The 25,019-nt window shown below is 44.8% G+C and overlaps 1 protein-coding gene across 1 annotated transcript in view; it reads left to right on the top strand.

Annotated features, from left to right (window-relative positions):
• The first annotated feature begins 6,253 nt into the window (after nt 1-6,253).
• Nucleotides 6,254-25,019, top strand: part of LOC142466351 (protein-glutamine gamma-glutamyltransferase 5-like) — a 25,981-nt gene continuing 7,215 nt past the window's right edge. The window contains exons 1-11 of the mRNA XM_075571202.1: nt 6,254-6,290; nt 7,996-8,175; nt 9,438-9,668; nt 10,185-10,303; nt 14,650-14,778; nt 15,587-15,764; nt 16,124-16,262; nt 16,770-16,873; nt 18,291-18,536; nt 23,542-23,591; nt 23,623-23,863. Of these exons, the coding sequence (XP_075427317.1) occupies nt 6,254-6,290; nt 7,996-8,175; nt 9,438-9,668; nt 10,185-10,303; nt 14,650-14,778; nt 15,587-15,764; nt 16,124-16,262; nt 16,770-16,873; nt 18,291-18,536; nt 23,542-23,591; nt 23,623-23,863 (1,654 nt within the window). The remainder of the gene's footprint in view (nt 6,291-7,995; nt 8,176-9,437; nt 9,669-10,184; nt 10,304-14,649; nt 14,779-15,586; nt 15,765-16,123; nt 16,263-16,769; nt 16,874-18,290; nt 18,537-23,541; nt 23,592-23,622; nt 23,864-25,019) is intronic.

Here is a 25,019-nt window from a genome sequence, read left to right as displayed (position 1 = left end):
AACAGTTTTTGGATGATATTACCAACTGCCCTTGATACAAAACCAACCTGATACTCGACCCCAATTCTGCACTCGATTATTTCCAATCAGAGTTCTTAAAACTCTGTGATACCCATGCTTCGCTACGCAGAACACGAGTACAGGGGGCCCACCTTCCGTAGGTTACAACCGGCCTCAAAGCACGCTACAATTTTAGGGATGCCTCATAGAAAAGATACAAAGTAACTGGCACTAACAAGGATCTTAATCACTACAGATGTCTGTGGAAAATATGTACAAAGAAAACAAGACACGTAATAACCCGATATTACTCTTAAAATCTTCCCCAAAATACATCAAATACTTCTGGAAGGTCATCGACAATATATTCCTGCCTTGTAGCCATCAACAACCAAGTAATATCACTAAGGAGGATATTACTCTGACAAATCACACTCAAATTGCAAATGCTTTCAATGAATACTTTGTGTGGTGTGCTACTTCCCTACTATCAACGTGCAAGCCGAGTTCAAACATGAAGCCCAATCTGGGAGAACCCCTTTATCTCCACCCTCTCCCAACAGTGCTTCCCATTTTCAATTTGTCCCAGTATCTGGAGAGGAGATTACACCGACGCTCCTAACATCAAAACTAAGCAGCCAATGTGGACCTGACTCACTGCAATCAAAGTGCCCCATCCATTGCCAAACCTCTTGCCTCCCTAATCAACTCTATCCTGTCTGCAGGCCATATCCTATAATAGTGTTGAGATAGGGAAAGGGACGGGGGAGGGGAAAGGAAGTTGACTCTCGCTTCAGCTTAGTTAACAATCAAATAAATAAAGACAAAGGTGCAAAGGGGGAATGGATTAATAGTGTAATGTGAGAAAAAGGAAACACCCTTTAACCTGCACTCATTATCACAGTTGAAATGGTTATAAAAGTTAATACTTATTATTTTATTATTTTAATTAAAAAGAATTTGTGAACAAACAATCTTGATCGTGTACTTATATTTACACAACAGAACAACAATGGACAAATGAACATATAATAACATAAACTGGAAAACAAGGGGAAAGTAAGCAACCTGCAGGTAAGTACTTAATAGTTGTGAGAAAGACTCACACAGGTATAATAAATAAATCCCCAGTTCCAGCACTGATTAAAAAACCTGTAATCAATCAGACAGGTATCCGAGGTTGACAGTCATCATACTGTAACGCTACATATAATATACGGGTGTTATCAACTGAAGAGAACACCTATTCTAAACCACAGAGAATATAGTTGCTCAGTTATATTCGAGATATGCTAGCAATAGATATTTAACACATTCTTACCTAATTAGATCTAGTGCATAATGCAGCAGTGAGTATTGGCCCACAAAATGTGATTTGTAATGGCCCGGAGGCACGGGTCACTGCCCGTATCAAGTTATAGCCTCCTACACTAAACTAAACAAACTGCACAAATTGAGCAATAATAGTGTGGTTCATGACCTAGAATTTAAAACCAGGGGTGGGGTAGAAGTCGTTTGGAAGGTAGAGACCGAGTACAGCTAGTTGAATTGCTTTAAGCTGAAATACCATAGTAAGTAACACCAGTCTTGCTAAATTAGCTATTTGCAGTATACAATGTAACAAATAATGTCAAATGCTATGAAAGCTGAACCATCGTCATGGAAAACAGCACCACAATAGAATCAGTGGCCACACAGCAAATACAGCTTAGCTACAAACTGGTAATGGCAGAATACTAAGTTGTCACAAAGTATAGCATACTTCTACCATTGCGGCTCAGACCAGCGCTCAGAGGCGCTTACCACTAACCACCCGATCGAAGTCAGTGACGTCATCCTGTTTAGTCCCGCCTCCCACCTGACGCACGTTTGGCGGAGGCTTTTTCACCTTTGAAAAAGCCTCCGCGAAACGTGCGTCAGGTGGGAGGCGGGACTAAAGAGGTTGACGTCATGACATCACGACGTGACTTCGATCGGGTGGTGAGTGGTAAGCGATAGTAATCCCTTTCGACACCACATTCTCTTTTACCGTCGCTTCATCAACGATCTACTGATCATTTGGAGTGGTACGGTGGAAGAGTTAAATTTGTTCATTGATCACATTAACACAAACACATTTAATTTGCATTTCACATCACAGTATCACTCCACTTTCATACATTATCTTGATTTGAAACTTTATGTAGGTCTTGATCAACAGGTACATACAGATATCTTTCGCAAGGATAATGCTAAAAACACTTTATTACATGCAAGAAGTGCTCATAGCCGAGGCCTTATCAAAGGGATACCCTATGGGCAATTCATACGCCTAAGGAGGAATTGCTCCAATTTGGAAGATTTCCACTCGAGATCTATTGAATTAACCAACCGTTTCCTTGCTAGAGGATACAATAAAAACATCTTACAAGAAGCATATCAAAATGCGCTTCAACAGAACAGAGATGAGATGATATGTAGATCCATAGAACAGAATAGCACTAGAAATTTTAAAACTCAAATTCAAAATGATGCTAACCGTTCTAATATGGACACCGCATATTTTATCACTAAATTCAGCAGACAAGCAGATGCAATCAGAAACATTGTGAATAAACACTGGTCAATCTTGACCATTGACCCCCTACTTAGAAGTATCACCACTACAAGACCTAGATTTGTTTTCCAAAGATCACAGACAATAGGAAATATGGTTGCACCAAGTGTAATTAAGAAAAACAGATTAAGTACTAATAAAGAATTCTTTCCTAAACTAGTCGGGTGTTTTGCTTGTGGGAGATGCAAAATTTGCAAATATGTTTTAAAGTCTAAAGTGTTTACCAACATAGATAACACTAGATCTTACAACATCTCTCTGTGTGTAAACTGTAGGACAGAATATGTGATTTACATGCTGATCTGTGGGTGTCAAAAGAAATATATAGGTCTCACGACACGTATGTTTAAGTTAAGGATACTTGAACACATGCGACTTATCCTTCAAAAAGATCAGATACACCCTGTGTCCAAACATTTCAGTGTGTGCCAGGATGGGTCTCTCAACAATTTTAAATGCATTGCTATTGAGCAGGTTCCTGTACATTATAGAGGCGGTGATAGAGTTAATATACTCTACCGCAGAGAGGCCCACTGGATTTTTACACTGGACACACTGATCCCTAAAGGGTTAAACACGGAGTGGGATCTGAAATATTTCCTTTGAAACAATTGACCTATTCAGATTATATATTGAGCTAATGTGTGTGTGTGTGTGTGTGTGTGTGTGTGTGTGTGTGTGTGTGTGTGTGTGTGTGTGTGTGTGTGTGTGTGTGTGTGTGTGTGTGTGTGTGTGTGTGTGTGTGTGTGTGTGTGTGTGTGTGTGTGTGTGTGTGTGTGTTTTTTAGCTTCCTGTAATCCCTGATCATTTGTAGAAGGAGAACTATGCTATGAAGAGTTCAGTGAGTTCATGTTATCTGTTTAGAGGACACAATGTTTGACAAATCGATCACTGTATATTGATGTCATGTGTTGCCTAACATTCATACCGGATATAAATGCCTCTAGTTATTCTCTAATTACTTTTTTTTAACTGTGCATAGTTCCTTTTTGTATTTGCTGCCTTTTCACCGTAATGACGTATATACTGAATTCATGATACATGTATGTTACTTTCCCAACTGATAGGGTCCTTTTTGTCCCTTTTTCATATTTTTTTCTGTTGAGGTTTTTTTTTAGAATCTCAATAGTTAATTAATTATTATAACTAATATAAAATGTTTTGCATGTATCTTTTGATATTTTATCAAGATCTCTTTATTCTAATGATGCTTTGTATTAAGTGTATGTGGTGCTAAGCTTTTTAACCAATGTAATTATCACTGATGATTATCCATTACAGCTGCGTGTCAAGTGCACAGGAGGGGCTATATTAAGGAGATTAACTCACATTCCCCTCTATCCCCCTTGAGAAAGGGCTCTTAGAGCCTGAAACGCGTAGGAGGTTGTATGTTTTTGTACTTTGTCTGTCCTTTTTTCATTTTTATGTAGTTCAATAAATATTTTTAATCCTTCCTATCTGGTGAGCTGAAGGTGCTTTTTTGGACGTTGCAGTCTACTACCAATCCATTTCCACATTTACTGCGTAGTGCCTGGCTGCTCAGGGGCACCGGATTAAATATTTGTGGGGAACTAACCAAACCCCTGAGGTAATTGATAGGGCCCCAACTCAACCCATGTTTTTATTTTACTCCTAGGGGCCCATAATAGATCCTCCTTACCTGCATCCCTACACCCGCCTACAACCGGAACATAGATTAGAGGTCCCAAATTATCCTGCCTGCCGGAAAATGTCCTCAGCCATTCCCACAATATATCTGGCCACCTAAGAGGCCCCCCAGGAGCTTAACCCTGTGTCACTCGCCTTGGTGTTATCTCAGTGGGAAGGAAGATGAACCGAAGAGGAAATAGAAGGTCTAGCCTATCAGGGGAAGGGTCTGACATTATCCTCCCTTTGCCCCGGTGGCCATATCTCCCGCCACTACTGTGCTGGTCAGTGGCCCGCTACGCCACCCTTTGGGGCATGCTCCCAGACAGGACCTAACTATAGGCCTGTGTGGCTCTACATGGATTGCACCGGCTCCCTGCTCCCCTTCAGTAAGACGCACACTGACTAACCAGGCAATCAGAAGCAGGATCTGTGGGGATAAAGGGAAAACCATTAGGCCCCCTTGATATTCATTGCACCCCCCACCCCATTATATAGCCCATTAAATAGCTGCCCCAGGTGGTTATGGGTGGTTGACGGTTAGTTCGTGACCCCCTTCTTCCTTATTGCTGGCTCGGTAGACCACCAGCGAGGTTAGGACCGGGCATTGAGGTACAGCTCTGCCATGAGTCATTCTGTATGTAAGCTATTAATGCCCTATATGGTTCAGTAACCTTGATAGATGGGCGAAATGTTCGTATAAATTCTAATTCGCTGCGGGTGTGAGCATTAGAGCTCAAACGTGGGGCAGTGGAGCTATCTGGCATCTAGTATAGTTCAATGCTATAGCTGCTGCCCTGAATAACAGAGATTGTGGGTTCTGATCCTGTTGGGCCTGACACTAGTACACCCTTTCTCACAATGTGTATTAGGACCCGGCTTGAACGAATAAACCTTCTAGGGGGTGTGGGGTGTGAGTCAGGGCCGGTGCCAGGGGTGAGCAGAAGAGGCGACAGCCTCAGGCGGCATTTTCTGTTCTTTCCTGGTATAAAGGAGGCACAGAAAATGTCTTCCTGCCATCATTGCCTCTGTAAGCGCCGACATCTCCTCTCACTATCACATGGCATTGCGTCATCATGTGGCATCGGGACATTACATGTTGCTCCGTAGCAGGAGGAGATGCCGGTTGTACAAGGTATGAGGCTTTGTGCTCTCCTGGGGGCGGTGGCTCTCCGAGCTCTCCGGGGGGCGGCGGTGGCTCTCTGTGCTCTCCTGGGGGTGGTGGCTCTCTGTGCTCCCCTGGGGGTGGCAGCTCTCCGCGTTCTCCTGGGGGTGGTGTCTCTCTGCGCTCTCCTGGGGGTGGTGTCTCTGCGCTCTCCTGGGGGTGGTGGCTCTCCATGCTCTCCTTGGGGCGGCAGCTCTCATCGTTCTCTTGGGGGTGGCGGTGGCTCTCTACGCTCTCCTTGGGGGTTGGCTCTCCGTGCTCTCCTGGGGGTGGTGACTCTCCGCACTCTCCTGGGGGCGGTGGCTCTCTGTGCTCTCCTGGGAGTGGCAGCTCTCCGCGCCCTCCTGGGAGTGGTGGCTTTCTGTGCTCTCCTGGTCGCAGTGGCTCACCGCACTCTCCTTGGGGCGCCGGCTCTCTGCGCTCTCCTGGGGGCGCCGGCTCTCTGCGGTCTCCAGGGGGCACCAGCATTCCGTGCTCTCCTGGGGCAGCCCTAGTGTAACTTAAATAATTTAAATATGCTTTGCATATCTTCCAGGTGTGCTCCTCTCTGCCTCTCCCTTTGTATGTACCATATATGTACAGCAGTACTAGTATCCATACTTCTGGTAGGGTGCACTTTGTGACCAGGTGCACTGCGCTATGTGATGTGTTTTGGTCTCTTGTAGAGCGTTTTCACGATGTAAAACATCGTTTTTCTTTCTTGTACTGTCCCTGTGATGTACGGGAAATCATACAATAAAAGTTTACATACAGTACATACATTAAACACCAACAGAACCCCAAGGAGCTCATTTTGGGAACCCCTGAGCCCCCCTAGTTAGAAGGTCTCTTTCATTTTACTGGATATGGCTCCAATGTTGGTCGTTCTCCCTCCTAATAGAGGTAAATGAGAATTTTAATCCTAGTATAGGTGTATTAGTATTTTATCTGGTAGTGTTAGGACCAGTGAGCAGGGTCTGCCTTGATGTGGCTCACAGGCTTACGACGCTTTGGCCAAAGGGTTAAACTAAATGACCCTTTTTCAAGAGAATATATAAGTATTTTACTGTGTATTTTTGTCATATTGGAAGTGGCATTGGGCTTTTTTGTTCTTTGTTTTCTACATACATTAAAGCAATAACATTGTATTGTATTGTATTGTATGTCTTTATTTATATAGCGCCAAAAGTGTACTTAGCGCTTCACAAAGAATACAGTACAGGGAATTTTAAAAGCACAATAAGTGCAGCAAAAATCAGACAATGGGAAAGGAAATCCCTTCCCCGAAGAGCTTACAATCTAAGAGGTTTAATGGGAAATTTACAGAGACAGCAGGTGAAGGGAATAAGTGCTGTAGATGGGTGTTAAATGAAAAGGTTAACACCATTTACAGGGGAAGAGGTGGCAGGGAGGCATGAGTGAGATCAGGTGTGTATGTCTGGCTTCAGGCTTAGGGAAGATCCCCAGCAGCAGGAAGGAGTAGATAGAGGGTGTGAATAGAGGATTTGTGTGGGTGTTTTTTATTGAGGGGTAAAGAAGATGGAGATATATGAATAGAGTTGGAGACATGTGGCTGGTAGAAAGAAATGTGTATTTTGAAAAGAAGCGAGGTCAGAGCAAATATAAATAGTAGCAGCATCATGGCAGCAGTAGTTTAGTGCTGAGATGTGTGGTCTGGGATACAAAATGTCCACCTTTCCAGCGTAGTTCACATCCAGGATTGAGGGTCCGTAGGTGTTCTGTAGTCCCCTTGTTTCCCTCCTGTTGAACTCCCTGTTAAACTCGACCATGCCACTTAAAACTGGGCCACTTTGAATCTTGGGCTGCTTTTCACAGCTAGGGCTGCTCTGGTTGCTCTTATAAACCAACATGAGATTGGTTTTTCTCTGAACTGTTTTTTATTGAGTATTGGGTATTTTTATTGAACTGGGGTTGTAAAACAAAGATTACCCAGTAACAAGCTCAAACTATATTGCCAAACTCCCCTTCAAAAAACAAATATGCAGGAATGTGACCTTTGCGTTACGAAAATCAGTAACGAGGGAGGCAGGACAATTCCCGGCTACATCCAATTTCTCACTCTAGGGCTAAGTATATAAGAGCGAGACTTTGAACCATGATAGTCGCTGATATACTGTACGCTGCACTAAAGTTAGCTGGATTACTTGAAAGAGCCAACATAACCAAGATAATCAATGGATCGAGGTATATTCTGGGGAAATTGCTCTAGTGGTGAATATCAGCAGAAATTTGTCAGAGGTCAATAATATCCTGAAGGTCATGAAAGGTGCCATTTTTTGTGTTGAGGTCCAATTTAACCCGATTTATGCTACTGTACTTAAATCCAACCCCGCTAATTCTAAGTAACATTTATGAAAGGTATCACGATGAGTTATTCTACATAATTTTAGCCTTCTTGGCATTTATCAATTTCAAATATGTTTCTATATTCCAAAAGGGATCCCCACTCCTTTAACCGTAATATATTCTGTGGTTTACCGATGTATCTTTTCAAGGTCAACAGGTTAAAACCCCTGTGGAACATTTCCTGATACTAGAGGTACATACTGTATATTAATGACTTAGCCATTTTTTTTTTTATGATCAGATCCGATCTTCGAATGGGCTGACTTCCAGAGCAAAAGTAACAACAAGGACCATCGAAGTGATGAGATCAGCCACAAGCGATTAATAGTGAGGCGTGGTCAGCCCTTCAAAATCAGCCTCACCTTTAAATCCAGGAGCTACCATCCGAACACTCATCAGATCAACTTTACTGTCGAGACAGGTATGGTTCGCCCGTGGCAGAGTATAGCTTTTGTTTTGAAACCACTGCAAACACACTGCCACTTTTTTTTGTCAATTCTTTATTGATAATTCACATTTTTAGGCATTCTTCCACTGAGATTTGCAATACTTGCGAACCTGAGATTCTCAATCCCGACGGGGAAGACCCGTCTTGCTTTAGATAAAAACAATCTGTTGAGAATACTGGGGAATACTTATCTCTCTTAGGGGCTGCCCTGCAATTTCTGGCCTTATGTCCCATTTTTCCACGATTAAAACATTTGACCTCCTCCAATTCTTTCTTCTATTGTTCCTTCCGTTGCCCTTCCTTTGGTAACTACCCTGTCCCTGACTATTTCTCTGAAAAAATACAGTTTGGGCGTACATAAACCATTTCTGTTTATTTGCCTTTTCACATTCCTCGCTATAATTTCACTTATGGGTTGGCTTTCCCATCCTTTAAATACTCTGGTTAGACCCTTGGCAATATCTGGGTCTAAACCCTTGACAAAGGTTGCCACTAGAAGTGAACCAGCATTTGTCTCAATATCCCTAATCCCTCCATAAGATTTTACAGCCCGGATTACCTTGTCTGCAAATTCTTTTTTCTGCTTCATTGAATGTATTTGTTCCCAATTAATCGTAGGGGCAAATGTCTTTCGGAGTGCAGCCAAAATTACCTTATTTAGAGTCGTTTTTTTGGTGGGTGTGCCTATGGCATCACGGAGCTGGTTCGCCATCACGTGACCGGCCTGTCGCGCCAAGAAATTGCACGCCGCATGGACGTGAACACTGCCTTAAGGCAGTCTGTTCGCTCAGCGTTCCGACGCGTCCGCACGGTCTGTGGTACCATGGCCCACGCCTAAATTAGCTATGACTGGAAACACCAGGGCAGATATATCTAGGTAAAGAAAGTGCGGATAGCAGTTGGTTTCGACGCATTGCTCCATTTCCTCTTCACATTTTCGGCAAACGTATGAAGCTATTTAATACGTTTGACGCAAATTGTTGGCCAGAAATGTTTACGCCCCCTCAGACCTGGCGGACTTTGACACCAACGCAAGATACCAAAGTGTCACACGGAGACGTAGAGTTGTGTTACATCTCATTGTAATCTGTGGATTGTGTCACTCCTCCGATTGTCTCTTTCCCAAATAGCACAAAACTTGGAGCAAAGACCTTCATACATTGACGCCAAGAGACACAAGATGAAAATCACGCAATTTGCCTAAATATGTGTATTTATCGCTTTTTCTAATTTAGGACCTAAGCCGTCAGTGGATTCTGGGACAAAGACAACGTTCTCGTTGGATCGCCGGTGCACGGATAATGGCTGGAGCGCCTCTATTATATACAACGACGCCAAGTCAGTGGGAATTTCTATCTCTTCTCCTCCGAGTGCGGTGATTGGACGTTACACTCTGAAGCTGCAGCTAGTCAATATCTCCCATAATCTCGGAGAATTCATCTTACTCTTTAACCCGTGGTGTCAAGGTAAAGTACGTTTTATGTCAAAAGAAGAAAAAAACATACATTGTTAACGGTAGAGACCTAATTTACGGGGGAAATAACGCCATTTATTATTCTGGCAAACGTAATGCACCAAAGGCTCAAGTTAATTCTGCCAGTTAAAATATATTTAATTTAATTGGCCAGAATGATAGTAATATAATAATGCATTACCTAAAAGATCACTAGGGGGAAATAAAGGAAATTAAATAAATTTATGTATGTACAGTACAGTATATAGCAAATATGCAACAAGGTGTCACAATCTTACAATCAGACTCAAGACAAAGACACTTTAAGGCAAATCACAACTTTCTGGGAGCTGTTAATTTCACATCAAATGCAACGGGAGTCTTCACAAAGAAAGGGTCTGATTAGCCCGGCCTTGTGAGGCGGTGACTAACACCTGTAACAATACACAGGCTTCTGTATCTGATAGAAATATTGACGGAAGCAGTGTGCTTCTGGTAGGAAGGAGTACAAGGATTTCATTTTTCTCAGATGATGAACTCTTCCTGCATAGTGAGGCGGAGAGGACGGAGTATGTCCTGAACGAAAATGGAATGGTCTACATGGGAACTGCTCAATGGATCACTTCCCGTCCCTGGAACTTTGGGCAGGTAAAGTACTAGACAAATAAACATGGTTTATTTTCGCAGATGCAAATAAACACCCTTTATGGTTCAACTGCTTTCAATATAGACACAGGATATAAATCATTGCAGTACTTTGTCATGACGTTGAAGATTTCTATCCAGTTCTAGTTCTCCTATAATACACAAGTCTGCTCGCAGGCTAGATGATCTGTATAGTGTGGGATGCTCTCAGGCTGGATGTATAGTGTGGGATGCTCTCAGGCTGGATGTATAGTGTGGGATGGTCTCAGGCTAGATGTATAGTGTGGGATGGTCTCAGGCTAGGTGTATAGTGTGGGATGGTCTCAGGCTAGGTGTATAGTGTGGGATGGTCTCAGGCTAGATGTATAGTGTGGGATGGTCTCAGGCTAGGTGTATAGTGTGGGATGGTCTCAGGCTAGGTGTATAGTGTGGGATGGTCTCAGGCTAGATGTATAGTGTGGGATGGTCTCAGGCTAGATGTATAGTGTGTGATGCTCTCAGGCTAGATGTATAGTGTGGGATGCTCTCAGGCTAGATGTATAGTGTGGGATGGTCTCAGGCTAGATGTATAGTGTGTGATGCTCTCAGGCTAGGTGTATAGTGTGGGATGCTCTCAGGCTAGATGTATAGTGTGGGATGGTCTCAGGCTAGATGTATAGTGTGTGATGCTCTCAGGCTAGATGTATAGTGTGGGATGCTCTCAGGCTAGATGTATAGTGTGTGATGCTCTCAGGCTAGATGTATAGTGTGGGATGCTCTCAGGCTGGATGTATAGTGTGGGATGGTCTCAGGCTAGATGTATAGTGTGGGATGCTCTCAGGCTAGGTGTATAGTGTGGGATGCTCTCAGGCTAGGTGTATAGTGTGGGATGCTCTCAGGCTAGATGTATAGTGTGGGATGCTCTCAGGCTAGGTGTATAGTGTGGGATGGTCTCAGGCTAGGTGTATAGTGTGGGATGCTCTAAGACTAGATGTATAGTGTGGGATAGTCTCAGGCTGGGTGTATAGTGTGGGATGCTCTCAGGCTAGGTGTATAGTGTGGGATGGTCTCAGGCTAGATGTATAGTGTGGGATGGTCTCAGGCTAGGTGTATAGTGTGGGATGCTCTCAGGCTAGATGTATAGTGTGGGATGGTCTCAGGCTAGATGTATAGTGTGGGATGGTCTCAGGCTAGATGTATAGTGTGGGATGGTCTCAGGCTAGGTGTATAGTGTGGGATGCTCTCAGGCTAGATGTATAGTGTGGGATGGTCTCAGGCTAGATGTATAGTGTGGGATGGTCTCAGGCTAGGTGTATAGTGTGGGATGCTCTCAGGCTAGATGTATAGTGTGGGATGGTCTCAGGCTAGGTGTATAGTGTGGGATGGTCTCAGGCTAGGTGTATAGTGTGGGATGGTCTCAGGCTAGATGTATAGTGTGAGATGGTCTCAGGCTAGGTGTATAGTGTGGGATGGTCTCAGGCTAGGTGTATAGTGTGGGATGCTCTCAGGCTAGATGTATAGTGTGGGATGGTCTCAGGCTAGATGTATAGTGTGGGATGCTCTCAGGCTAGGTGTATAGTGTGGGATGCTCTCAGGCTAGATGTATAGTGTGTGATGCACTCAGGCTAGATGTATAGTGTGGGATGCTCTCAGGCTAGATGTATAGTGTGGGGTGCTCTCAGGCTAGGTGTATAGTGTGGGTTGCTCTCAGGCTGGATGTATAGTGTGGGATGCTCTCAGGCTAGGTGTATAGTGTGAGATGGTCTCAGGCTAGGTGTATAGTGTGTGATGCTCTCAGGCTAGGTGTATAGTGTGGGATGGTCTCAGGCTAGATGTATAGTGTGGGATGCTCTCAGGTTGGATGTATAGTGTGGGATGCTCTCAGGCTGGATGTATAGTGTGGGATGCTCTCAGGCTAGGTGTATAGTGTGAGATGGTCTCAAGCTGGATGTATAGTGTGGGATGGTCTCAGGCTGGATGTATAGTGTGGGATGCTCTCAGGCTAGGTGTATAGAGTGAGATGGTCTCAGGCTAGGTGTATAGTGTGGGATGCTCTCAGGCTGGATGTATAGTGTGGGATGCTCTCAGGCTAGGTGTATAGTGTGAGATGGTCTCAGGCTGGGTGTATAGTGTGGGATGCTCTCAGGCTAGATGTATAGTGTGGGATGCTCTCAGGCTGGATGTATAGTGTGGGATGGTCTCAGGCTGGATGTATAGTGTGGGATGCTCTCAGGCTAGGTATATAGTGTGGGATGGTCTCAGGCTGGATGTATAGTGTGGGATGCTCTCAGGCTAGGTGTATAGTGTGAGATGGTCTCAGGCTAGGTGTATAGTGTGGGATGGTCTCAGGCTAGATGTATAGTGTGGGATGGTCTCAGGCTAGATGTATAGTGTGTGATGCTCTCAGGCTAGATGTATAGTGTGGGATGGTCTCAGGCTAGATGTATAGTGTGTGATGCTCTCAGGCTAGATGTATAGTGTGGGATGCTCTCAGGCTAGATGTATAGTGTGTGATGCTCTCAGGCTAGATGTATAGTGTGGGATGCTCTCAGGCTGGATGTATAGTGTGGGATGCTCTCAGGCTAGATGTATAGTGTGGGATGCTCTCAGGCTAGGTGTATAGTGTGGGATGGTCTCAGGCTAGGTGTATAGTGTGGGATGCTCTAAGACTAGATGTATAGTGTGGGATAGTCTCAGGCTGGGTGTATAGTGTGGGATGCTCTCAGGCTAGGTGTATAGTGTGGGATGCTCTCAGGCTAGATGTATAGTGTGGGATGGTCTCAGGCTAGGTGTATAGTGTGGGATGGTCTCAGGCTAGGTGTATAGTGTGGGATGCTCTCAGGCTAGGTGTATAGTGTGGGATGGTCTCAGGCTAGATGTATAGTGTGGGATGCTCTCAGGCTAGGTGTATAGTGTGAGATGGTCTCAGGCTAGGTGTATAGTGTGAGATGGTCTCAGGCTAGGTGTATAGTGTGGTAATTTTCTCAGCCTAGGTGTATAGTGTGGGATGCTCTCAGGCTAGATGTATAGTGCTGGATGGTCTCAGGCTAGGTGTATAGTTTGGGATGCTCTCAGGCTAGATGTATAGTGTGAGATGGTCTCAGGCTAGGTGTATAGTGTGGGATGCTCTCAGGCTAGATGTATAGTGCGGGATGGTCTCAGGCTAGGTGTATAGTTTGGGATGCTCTCAGGCTAGGTGTATAGTGTGAGATGGTCTCAGGCTAGGTGTATAGTGTGAGATGGTCTCAGGCTAGGTGTATAGTGTGGGATGCTCTCAGGCTAGGTGTATAGTGTGGGATGCTCTCAGGCTGGATGTATAGTGTGGGATGCTCTCAGGCTAGGTGTATAGTGTGAGATGCTCTCAGGCTAGGTGTATAGTGTGGGATGCTCTCAGGCTAGGTGTATAGTGTGAGATGGTCTCAGGCTAGGTGTATAGTGTGAGATGGTCTCAGGCTAGGTGTATAGTGTGGGATGCTCTCAGGCTAGGTGTATAGTGTGAGATGCTCTCAGGCTGGATGTATAGTGTGGGATGGTCTCAGGCTAGGTGTATAGTTTGGGATGCTCTCAGGCTAGATGTATAGTGTGAGATGCTCTCAGGCTGGATGTATAGTGTGGGATGGTCTCAGGCTAGGTGTATAGTGTGGGATGGTCTCAGGCTAGGTGTATAGTTTGGGATGCTCTCAGGCTAGGTGTATAGTGTGAGATGGTCTCAGGCTAGGTGTATAGTGTGAGATGGTCTCAGGCTGGGTGTATAGTGTGGGATGCTCTCAGGCTGGATGTATAGTGTGGGATTCGTGTATTGTTGTACAAACGCCGGCATTATGTATTAGACACATGATGTAACTGGTTCTTTCATATTACCTTTGTGTGCCGGCGTGATGGAGGGATCAGGGGTGCCTTCCTCGTCCATTACTCAGCCGGCCAGATCGCGTCCGGCTCTCCATGTGAGCACGTTACCCCCTCTCCCTTAGAAAATGTTCTAATAGAACAGGAGTGGCCAGCTCCAGTTTTCAAGGGCCAGCAACAGGTCAGGCATTTAGGATATCCCTGCTTCAGCACAGGTGGTTCAATGAGTGGCTGAGACAGAATGACTGCACCACCACGCTGAAGCAGGGATTTCCTTAATACCTGGCCTGGTGGTGGCCCTTGAGGACTGGTGTTGGCCTCCCCTATAATAGAATATAATGTGCTGGGACACATGGTGTGCTGGACTCTATAGTGGCAGTAGCTACATCACAAGCCCCCCAAATGGTTCATCGCTGCGGTCGGTTCCTGATTCCATGTGGAATCCGTGGAGTGTGCGATATCCGGTTACGCTTGAGAAATACTGAGGACAATAAACATGTTTCTCTTCTTAAAACGTGATGAAGTTTGATGACGACATTATCGATATCTGCCTACGTGTACTAGATAGGAATGTCAACTACCTGCAAGACCCAGTGAGAGACTATGGCCGGAGAAATGACCCTGTGTATGTGAGCAGAGTGGTCAGTGCCATGGTAAGACAGAGTCCCCACATGTTACACCTCCTCTCATAGCAGAACTCCTTCCAAACTGCTACTATACAACTAAACAAATCCTTTTCCTTTCGGGAAAACAACACAAAGAAGCATTTCCTCCACCTACTGGTATTTTCTTTACAGGCCCCCCTTTTATTAACATGAGAACCGGGGGTCCTCCAGAACATTATTTTCAGCTGCGGGGACCCTAACCAGACTCGAGGACCCCCCCCTCCCCAGCACCAAGTTTTGAGGACCCCTCCTCAGAATCCGAGATACTTGGCTGTGAAGTTACCAGTTTTAAATTCCCCTCAGGGGAAACAAAATGGCTGACAAACCTCCATCCAATAGGAAGCTGCAACAACATCAGTTGTGACTTCCTATTGGACAGCCATTTAAATCCCCTTTTAAAACCTGCAAGTGAAACCGGTGACCTCACCAGTAAATATTTTGGCAACTGGAGGTTACACAGTGCTGAAAATAGTGGGGTTCCGACCTGGAGGAACCCCAATTCCAATCCTGTTAAAAGAATGGAGGTTAGTTAGGGGGGAATGTTTCTGTTGCTGGGGTGGATTGTGCACTATACTGGGACACACTGCACAATGCATTACATTACACCGCATGCGCAGCTTCCCGCGGTTCTCGCGAGGCGTTGCAATTCTCTCAGTGGCTGATGCTTCTATCACATAGTATTTCTCATAGCTACACCAGGGAGAACACATCTTCGTGGTCTCGTTACTCCCAGTCCCGATGCGTCGGTTTCCGTCTCCCAGCCCACCGTTCATCTTCCTCCTGTTCTTCCTTTTAGATCAACAGCAACGACGATGACGGGGTATTGTCCGGTAAATGGACGGGACAATATTGTGATGGAACCAACCCATGCGCGTGGAATGGAAGTGTCTCGATCCTGCGTCAGTGGCTCGCACGTGGCTGCCAACCTGTGAAATATGGGCAGTGTTGGGTGTTTGCCTCAGTCCTGTGTACAGGTACCACGTGTTTAATTACCCTCTGTACTAATGATAACGCTGTGTTTGTCTCTCTAGAATATCTGCTGAAGGAGCGGCTGCGTAAGGCGAGTGTCAGCTCCTTGTGGCAGTCACTGTGTCTCCCTGAGCCTCTGGCACCAGAATTAGATTGTAAGCTCCGTGGGGCCAGGGATTCATTGTGCTGTCAAAATCCTGTGTCCGCCGCTGTGTACACTGCCGTCTCCCAGCGCTATATAAAAAGAAACATATCATTATAAAAGCTGGGGTCCACGTAACACGGTGGTGTTGTGCTGATGAATGAAGACTTTGCCTACCCCTAAGACACCAGCTTTTTACAGACCGTGGTTTTGTTTTCGTAGTGATGCGGTGTCTGGGGGTTCCGACGCGCGTGGTGACAAATTTTAATTCTGCCCACGACAACCACGGAGATTTATGTATAGACATACTCCATGATGCCTCCGGCAGACTGCTGAAAGAGGACACCAAAGACAGCATATGGTAAGACCCATCTCTTCCTTCCTTCTCCACTCCCTTCCTTCTTCACATCCTTTTTTATCACTCCCTTCCTTCTTCACTCCCTTCCTTACTTCCTTCTTCACTGCCTTCTTTCTATCCTTCCTTCTTCTTCACTTCCGTCCATCCTTCTTCACTTCCTTCTTCTTCACTCTCTTCCTTCTTCACTCCCTTCCTTCTTCACTCCCTTCCTTCCTTCTACATTGCCTTCTTTCTATCCTTCCTTCTTCACTTCCTTCCTTCTTCACTCCCTTCTTCACTCCCTTCTTCACCTCCATTAGCGAAGCCATTCTGCTTATTTATTGCGATGTGACCATCTAGCTCGATAATGAATAATATCGGGATATTGGTGGGGTCTCCTCTTACACGGGCAATGCACAGTGAGAGGAAACCGTGCGGTTTGCCCCCGTCCGATGGATTAAATTAGCTATTTTAATGGAGCTTTGTGGGCGCCTTAATGTCAAGAAGAGTGTAATGTCCATTTGTCACCCAGGAATTTCATGTCTGGAATGAATGTTGGATGGAACGCAAGGACCTCCCCGCGGGATATGGTGGATGGCAAGCACTGGATGCCACGCCGCAGGAAAGGAGTGATGGTAATACGGTGAAACTGTCAGTCCTGCGCTTATGACAAAGCTATGCATTTAACTCACCGGTTTCTATAGTGGGATAGACTATGTAACCAGAGGCCAAGCACTCATCCAACCTCAGATGCTCACGGCGCCGGTCCACATAGGGGGGTTTGGGGGTGGTGGGATGTACTAGTCTCCACGTTAATGTCAGCTCCGGGACCCCCTTTTTCCCGAGATACATACTGCGGAAGTACTGTGCCCTCCAGGAAAACAACATGGCAGTTTAAAGCCCCCATGTCTTCTGTGGTGGCTTCCTATTGGCTCCATGACGCGGCATGGAAACCTGCATGAAGAACCCGAGATAACTTCCAAGGTAAGTATCATGGGGGGGTCCCCAGGGCTGAAATTAACGTGGTTCAGCTCAGGAGACCCCCTGCTCCCCACCAAAGTGGTATTTGTTTTCTCCTATACAATTTTGTGGAAAAATGTAAAATTCTCATTGGATTCCTTAAACATAGGTAACCATGCTTAGAGCAAAGATTTTACAAAGATCTTTTTTATTAAAGGCCTCCGAATGGGGGATAGTTGGTCAATCAAGTATTGTACCCTGTCCCATCTATCAGATAAAGGTGGGAAGAGAAGATCGGGGCTTGGCCGGTGCAAACTCCTGTTCAGCCTACGGGCCCATATTTACTAAACAGTGCTATTCTCTAATACACCTTCTCTGTGCCAGAACGCGTCTCATTGCATACAGTGCGCACTTCAAAGTGTCTTCCGGTGCCAGAATGTACGTTATGAAATAGCACCACTTACCAAATATGGGCCATAGAGACATTAAAAAAAATAGCGCCCTGAGTAATTTCATTCCCATCCCAAGTCCCACTCACAAATACATATACATGTCAGTGATTGGCACACACAAAAACAGCATACAACACGCCAGAAACATGTCACTGCCATTAGTACACTCTACTCCTAGGAGGGAGTGACCCCTTAACCTTGTCACTGCCATTAGCATACTCTGCTCCTAGGAGGGACTGACCCCTTAACCTTGTCACTGCCATTGGTACACTGTGGTCCTAGGAGAGACTGACCCCTCAAACATGTCACTGCCATTAGCACACTACTCCTAGGAGGGAGTGATCCCTTAAACATGTCACTGCCATTAGTACACTGTGATCCTTGGAAGGACTGACCCCTTAACCCTGTCACTGCCATTAGTAGTTCAGTTCTGTGCCGCCATGAACTCCTTCTGCCTGTTTATACAACGTATTTTTGTTAGTTGTTCATTTAGAAAGGGAAAGAAGATTTAGGGTGTATCACCCGAGTTATTAAAGGAACCCCACATAAAATTCGGGCCAGTTCTTTTGCAGCCAGGAGACTATATATATATATATATATATATACGATCATCCCTTTAATGTATATACTGTGCCCCCAGGAATATATTGCTGTGGTCCCACGTCAGTAAAAGCCATTAAGGAAGGAGATGTTCACCTAAAGTACGATGGTCCGTTCGTGTTTGCCGAGGTGAATGCGGACACGGTCAGCTGGTATGTACAGGCCGGTACATCGGAGAAGAAAATGTTTCACAAGGACACGCACAGCATCGGGAATAATATCAGCACAAAGGCGGTGGGAAGCGAAACGCGCGTGGATATTACCAGCAACTATAAGTATGAAGAAGGTAATTAACATTAGTCCTATCTTATTGGGTAAATCCAACATTGTTATGTATATTCATCCATGTGTATATATATATATATATATATATATTTATATTTATATATTTTATCACTTGTGAACACATTCACATGTCTTAGACAGGTCTGCAATCCTGCCTTTCAATTATTATCATCTAGCATACAGTGTTCCCACTGCAGCAAGGGATTCTGGGAAATTACATGCAAATGAGCCCACAATGTGTCACCTTTTGCCTGGAATATCCATTCACATGGAGCCCATTTAATCTAATGCATCGCCGTTCACACAGCTTTTAAGCACAGCATGGGACTAGCAAAGCAAGTGGAGGTTTTCTGTCGCCTTTTTCACCCACCATAACTTAAAATGTATATATGTATATTATATAATGCACCCGGCGCAATGTAGAAATAATATCAATACAATAGATTTTAAATGACTATCCAAAAAACACCCATAGCATAACAGTATTATCGATAGCTACATCAATTGAATAGATTGTAGCACTAACAAAAACTAAATGGATATGCAGGAACACTCTAGGTCTTAAAAAATCTGTTAGAAAGGGGGTAAAAAAGGCAGAACCGCTAGGAAAGTTCCAATGTATTTGAGCTGTGGGGTATGCAATGTCTTGTGATAGGTTCAGAGATAAAAGTTCTAAAGTCTCTGCGGGGCCTTCTCAGGGAAAGGTGGTATTGGGACCTTCACGCTTTAAAATGCTTATATTGTGTCTTGAAAAAGACACTAAGGCGCCTCAGCTGTTTAAATGCCGAGTCGCCACCCAGCCACTCAGTTCTCCTTATACAAACCTCCACACAAGGCCCCGTATAGCCTCCAATTTGCTCCAAATACCTTGCAAACACTCTGTGTAACTTGGGCAGATATCACCTGGTTTCCTCCTGGCACCTGTGGCTGGCACCTGTGGCTCGCTCCTGGCAGGGACGCAACTCTCTTCCACGTGTAGCGTCTCCCAGTGTCTCTCACACAGACTGGTTGCGTCACCGTCAGCTGTGTGAGCGCCAGTCTTGAAAGTGCAGAGACACATACAGTACACAGAGGCTGTCTGCCTCCTCTGAATCAACAAGGACCCCGCGTGCAGGATTTACTGTCAATAGTGCATCAATCCATGGAACATACATTTGTCCTAAGAGAAACTATATATACACAGCTTTAAGATCTTGCTACACAAGGTGATCCACCAACACTCTGCACCCTTAAATTATGTATATACTATTATCAAAGCCGCTGTACAATCAACATAATAAAGATTTTTTTCTTTAATGTTGGAATTTAATCACAGGAATATACTATGATTGTTCCCTCAAGCTATATCTAGTTTGTTATATCTACTATCTACACTTGTATACACCAGCTGCATACTGGGTTCCTTAGTAATTCACTCCATATCTAGATTGTGCTAATTAGATACAGTTGGCATAGGGTGTGTTTATCCAGACTAACCGTATCACTATGACATAACAGGATATTTGATGTGGATGCTAAGTATTAGTAGGATCCTTTTACCTACATAAGTGAACCTTGGAATAAATGAGATCGGATTATAATAACCGTGATGGTGTTAGCGCACCTACTCCATATTCACTATATGGGAATATTGCGTCTCCACTCCATGATAAAATATCTGAGGCAGAGAGGCACCTGGATCTCAGCAAGGAAGACAGCACTGTATCATTCAGTTTAAATTGGGTACTTACCACGTGAGATCTCGGACATGCAACACGTCTTCATATAGTGATACACCAGCTGAGAAGGAAAATAAATATTTAAGCACCAACAACGAGAGACAGCAACCATATAAATACCGTACAGTATATAGGTGATTCTCCCACTAGATGGCGCTCATGTGAAGCCGGTTTGAGCAATCCCGTTTGAACTGAAAGATGCTCCAGTGAGAATAGGACATTTGGGACTTATTATGCGTATAAGAGGAGTCTAATACTATTGGATTCTAATACTATTGGATACTAATACTATGGATACTAATACTATGGATACTAATACTATGGATACTATTTAGCAGCACTGATGGTACTCTTTAGAATCATCTGCTATTTTATGACCTGAGACCTTTACAAATAGCCAATAAGGGATATCCCCTCTCCAATGTCCAGGCTTATCATGGCTATACTAACGGCAGCCAGGTGTGCTATAGCAGCATCCTGGAAACAAATCAAGGCCCCCTCGAGAACCTCAGTGATCAGAAGAATAGACGAGGTGATGAGTATGGAGAAATTGACTGCTATGCTTCAAAAGAAGATGCCTCAATTCCAAAATACCTGGGACCCATGGATAGAGAGATAACCCTTGAGAATGACAGGAGGGAGAGACCATGAACTGGACAAATCTGTAATGAATCTAAGGCGAGGATCCCAGGAGGGCCTCGGGGTTCCACACTCCCACCCCCTGTTTCCCTTTGTTAGTCTACCTCCCTCCCTCCCCCCCCCCCCTGCCTTCAATCCCTCTACATCTTTTCCTTGCTCTTTTCTTTCTATCTCACCTCTTCCTTTACACTAGGAAAACGAGAAAAAGATGTTGGACACGATGTATCTAAACTAAAGGTCATGGGCTCATGACAACAATGTATGTACAGTAATATGTGAACTTGACCAATAAAAGAAATTGTTACAAAAAAGAAATAGCCAATAAGAGGGTCCAGTACTCTAGATAGATAACAATAAGTGTACAATTCTCTATTAGGAAATATCTACAAACACAGGATATATTCAGGTGCTCCTTAGCAGAAAAGAATCACTGCCGCACTGTACTGCGGATTATAAGAATCGGTTACTAGACACCGATTCTCTTCACCAATTTAAAAATTGCCATTCGTAATTACGCACACCATTTTGGGGGATTGCAAAGAACTCGTATGGTTTAGCAATAATGTTGCCAGGTGTCCGGTATTGAACTGGACCGTCCTGTATTTGGATACTCTGTCCAGTACAAAATGAGAGGTGCTGTAATACTGGACATGTATGTATCCGGTATTTTCCTGCCTGGACATAGTGACCTGACGCACCTTTCACCACTGAGTCCAGTATTTTTGGAGAAACCACCTAGCAACCTTTTTTAGCAATTCATTTTAAATTTATTTGTATTTACAGCTTAATAGAGAAAAAGAGGGGGAGCACAGGTTGAAGACTTTGGGGTATATATGGTATCTTATTAGATATTTGTGGGTGTGGTTGAAAAGATATATAAAATCACTTACACGGCCTTGTGTAAATGCTCTCACAGCAAGGTTTGCTTTTCTTTGTGTTCCCTTAGTTGATTTCCTTCTTCTTTTCAGGGCTTGGTTTTCTTCCTGCATTTCTTCAACAGTCTTCCTGTTCACTCCGAGGGAGACATCCTCACTGCAAGCCGAAGACTGTTGAAGAAATCCAGGAAGAAAACCAAGCCCTGAAAAGAAGAAGGAAATCAACTAAGGGAACACAAAGAAAAGCAAACCTTGCTGTGAGAGCATTTACACAAGGCCGTGTAAGTGATTCTATATATCTTTTCAAGCACACCCACAAATATCTAATAAGATACCATATATACCCCAAAGTCTTCAACCTGTGCTCCCCCTCTTTTTCTCTATATCCCTGTACAAACAAGGATCCTGGATAAGGATCCTATTGGGGTCAGAGCCATAGGACGAGAAGACGAACCAGAGGGAACCTTTGTTTATAAGGTTGTAACATCCATTGACACATTTCCCCTGTTCTAGAATTGCATCAGGGAGCGCCCGGGTTTTTTCTTGTTCCATATTTACAGCTTAATAAAGTTTATATTTTTAACAGGCTATGTAGTACGCATCATTCGGACTTAGTTATAATTTGTTAAGTCTGTTGTGCGCCATCAGTAGGGATCTTTCTATATGGGAAGTGTTCATGGAACTCATCCCATAACGTCCTGATAGAGCATTTATCTCCCTGGTAGCACACAAGCTAAACACCACTTATTAATACATATTAGTGGTAGAGCGGGGTATCCTATTCTGCAACTACTGGGAAAGTGTGATAAAACCTGCTATAGAAATCAAAGGATGTTCAGTATATTAAACCTCATTAAAAATGTCATTGTGTTGAATTTAAAAAAAAAATGCAGTAAGTACTATCTAATACTACAGAACTGATTTATTTAAAATAAACACGTAGGATATTGCTGGGATTACTCCTTTAAGATACTGTACATTTTCCACTTACAAAATGCGATCAATCTCTTGCAGGCACCAGCATCTTGCTGATATATACTCTGTGTTTGGAATACACGCCATTTATTGAGTTTTTTTGTTGTTGCTGATTTCAAACGTTGAATATTTGATGCAACACAACCCTGTTACTGCATTTGTACCACGTATAGCTGTCACGCACATCTACCACGCACTTCTATCAGGCACTTCTACGACATATATCGATCACATATATCTACCACGCATATCTATCATGTATATCTACCACACATTTCTATCAGTTTATATACAGTACCTCGCATACTGTATATACCATGCATATCGATCACGTATATCTATCACGTATAACCACCACACATATATACCACGTATATCTATCACGTATATCTAATACGCATATCTACCACACATATACCACGCATATCTGTCACGTATATTTACCACGCATAAATACATGCATATCTATAACACATATATACCACGCATATCTACCACGCATATCTACCACGTATATCTGTCATGAATATCTATCACGCATATATATCACGTATATTTACCACGCATATCTACCACGCATAAATACTACGTATATTTACCACGCATATCTACCACACATATCTATCACATATATCTACCACGTATATCTACCACACATATCTATCACATATATCTACCACGTATATCTACCACACATATCTATCACATATATCTACCACGTATATCTACCACACATATCTATCACATATATCTACCACGTATATCTACCATGCATATCTAACAGGTATTTCCGCACTAGGATCTAAAGAAGAACGGGTCACGTTTAACAAAGCGGTTGAGAAAAGGAATGTCCTCCTCCCCGTGTCCTCTCCCGTGGCAGATAAATCCGTCTCCAGAAATACATCCTTCCTTCAGCCACGTGGGAGTCACGCTGAAGATCAAACTCACGGAGGCGCCGGTCATCGGACAGGGCATCAAGCTGACTCTGCTGGCTTCGAATGCCACGGACCAGCATAAAAACATCCACGTGAATATAAGCGCACAGACCATTCTGAGCGATGACCGAGCGAGGTGCCTCGTGTGGCAGGAAAAGGCGTCCGCCCGCCTGTCCCCCAAATCCGGTACGGTCCATTGTCCTAATACAGGGGGGATCAACTCCAGTCCTCAAGCCTCAACGGGTCAGGTTTTCAGGATATCCCAGCTTCAGCACAGGAGGCTCAATCAGAGGCTCATGAGACACCTGTGCTGAAGCAGGGGCTGATTGAGCCACATGTGATGAAGCAGGGGCTGATTGAGCCACCTGTGCTGAAGCAGGGGCTGATGGAGCCACCTATGCTGAAGCAAGGATTGATTGCGCCACCTGTGCTGAAGCTGGGACTGATTGAGCCACCAGTGCTGAAGCTGGGATAGCCTGAAAACCTGACCTGTTGGGGGGGGGGGGGGGGGCTTGAGGACTGGAGTTAAGTGCCCCTGCTCTAATAAATGTTATGTTTTTCATGCTCTCCATACAGGCACTAGTCAATATTAGAGTATGACCCCAGCCTGGGCCGGGTCAGCAAGAAGCCCCCAGCCAGTGACCCGACTCATGTTTTGTAATACCTGGGGGTCTCCCTTATGATTACACCCCTTGCCCACCACCCTGGCCCTGACCCAAGAGCGCATCCTGTTGGACCCCTCACATCCCACCAAATTAACCACCTAGTCCAAAACTGACCAGTCCGCACCCCTCCAGCTCTGGCCATTTGACCCCTCCCATTTGCCTCGCCATCGACAACAGCCACGCGGCCAACGTCAAAACGTCTTCCCGATAAAGATCAGCACCACCAGTGGAAGCCCCCTCTCTGCCATAGCACCCTATTGCCGGGAACGTTACCATCACCCGTGCCACATCCCCACGGGTCACGGTCATTCACCATCTGCTCCACTTTTGCCTGAACCTTGCAAACCGCTGGTTCTGCTGCTCCACTGGCCTCAACCAATTGTTGGGCCGCTCCACCTTCCCCTGCCCTCACCAATGACCTTCTCCTTTGCTGCCAACGCTCATCGGGGGCGCTGTTCCCGCTGCTCTGGTCCGCATTTCCCCCCGTGCTCTAGGATGAGGGGCCTTGCCAGGGGTCTAAACCCCCATCTGACTCTGTCCATCAGTCTTCCAGGCCAGCTAGCCAGACCTCTCTCATTGTATTGGGGCCTCACTGTTCCTGAGGCCTGCCGGGGCCTTTGACTCCTTGGGCCTGCTGGGCTTTCACCTCCCAGGGGCATGCTGGGGCTCCTGAATCC

The sequence above is a fragment of the Ascaphus truei genome, chromosome 15 (genome assembly GCF_040206685.1).
Source record: "Ascaphus truei isolate aAscTru1 chromosome 15, aAscTru1.hap1, whole genome shotgun sequence".
NCBI classification, from domain to species: Eukaryota; Metazoa; Chordata; class Amphibia; order Anura; family Ascaphidae; genus Ascaphus; species Ascaphus truei.
This window is presented reverse-complemented; position numbering and strand designations above follow the sequence as displayed.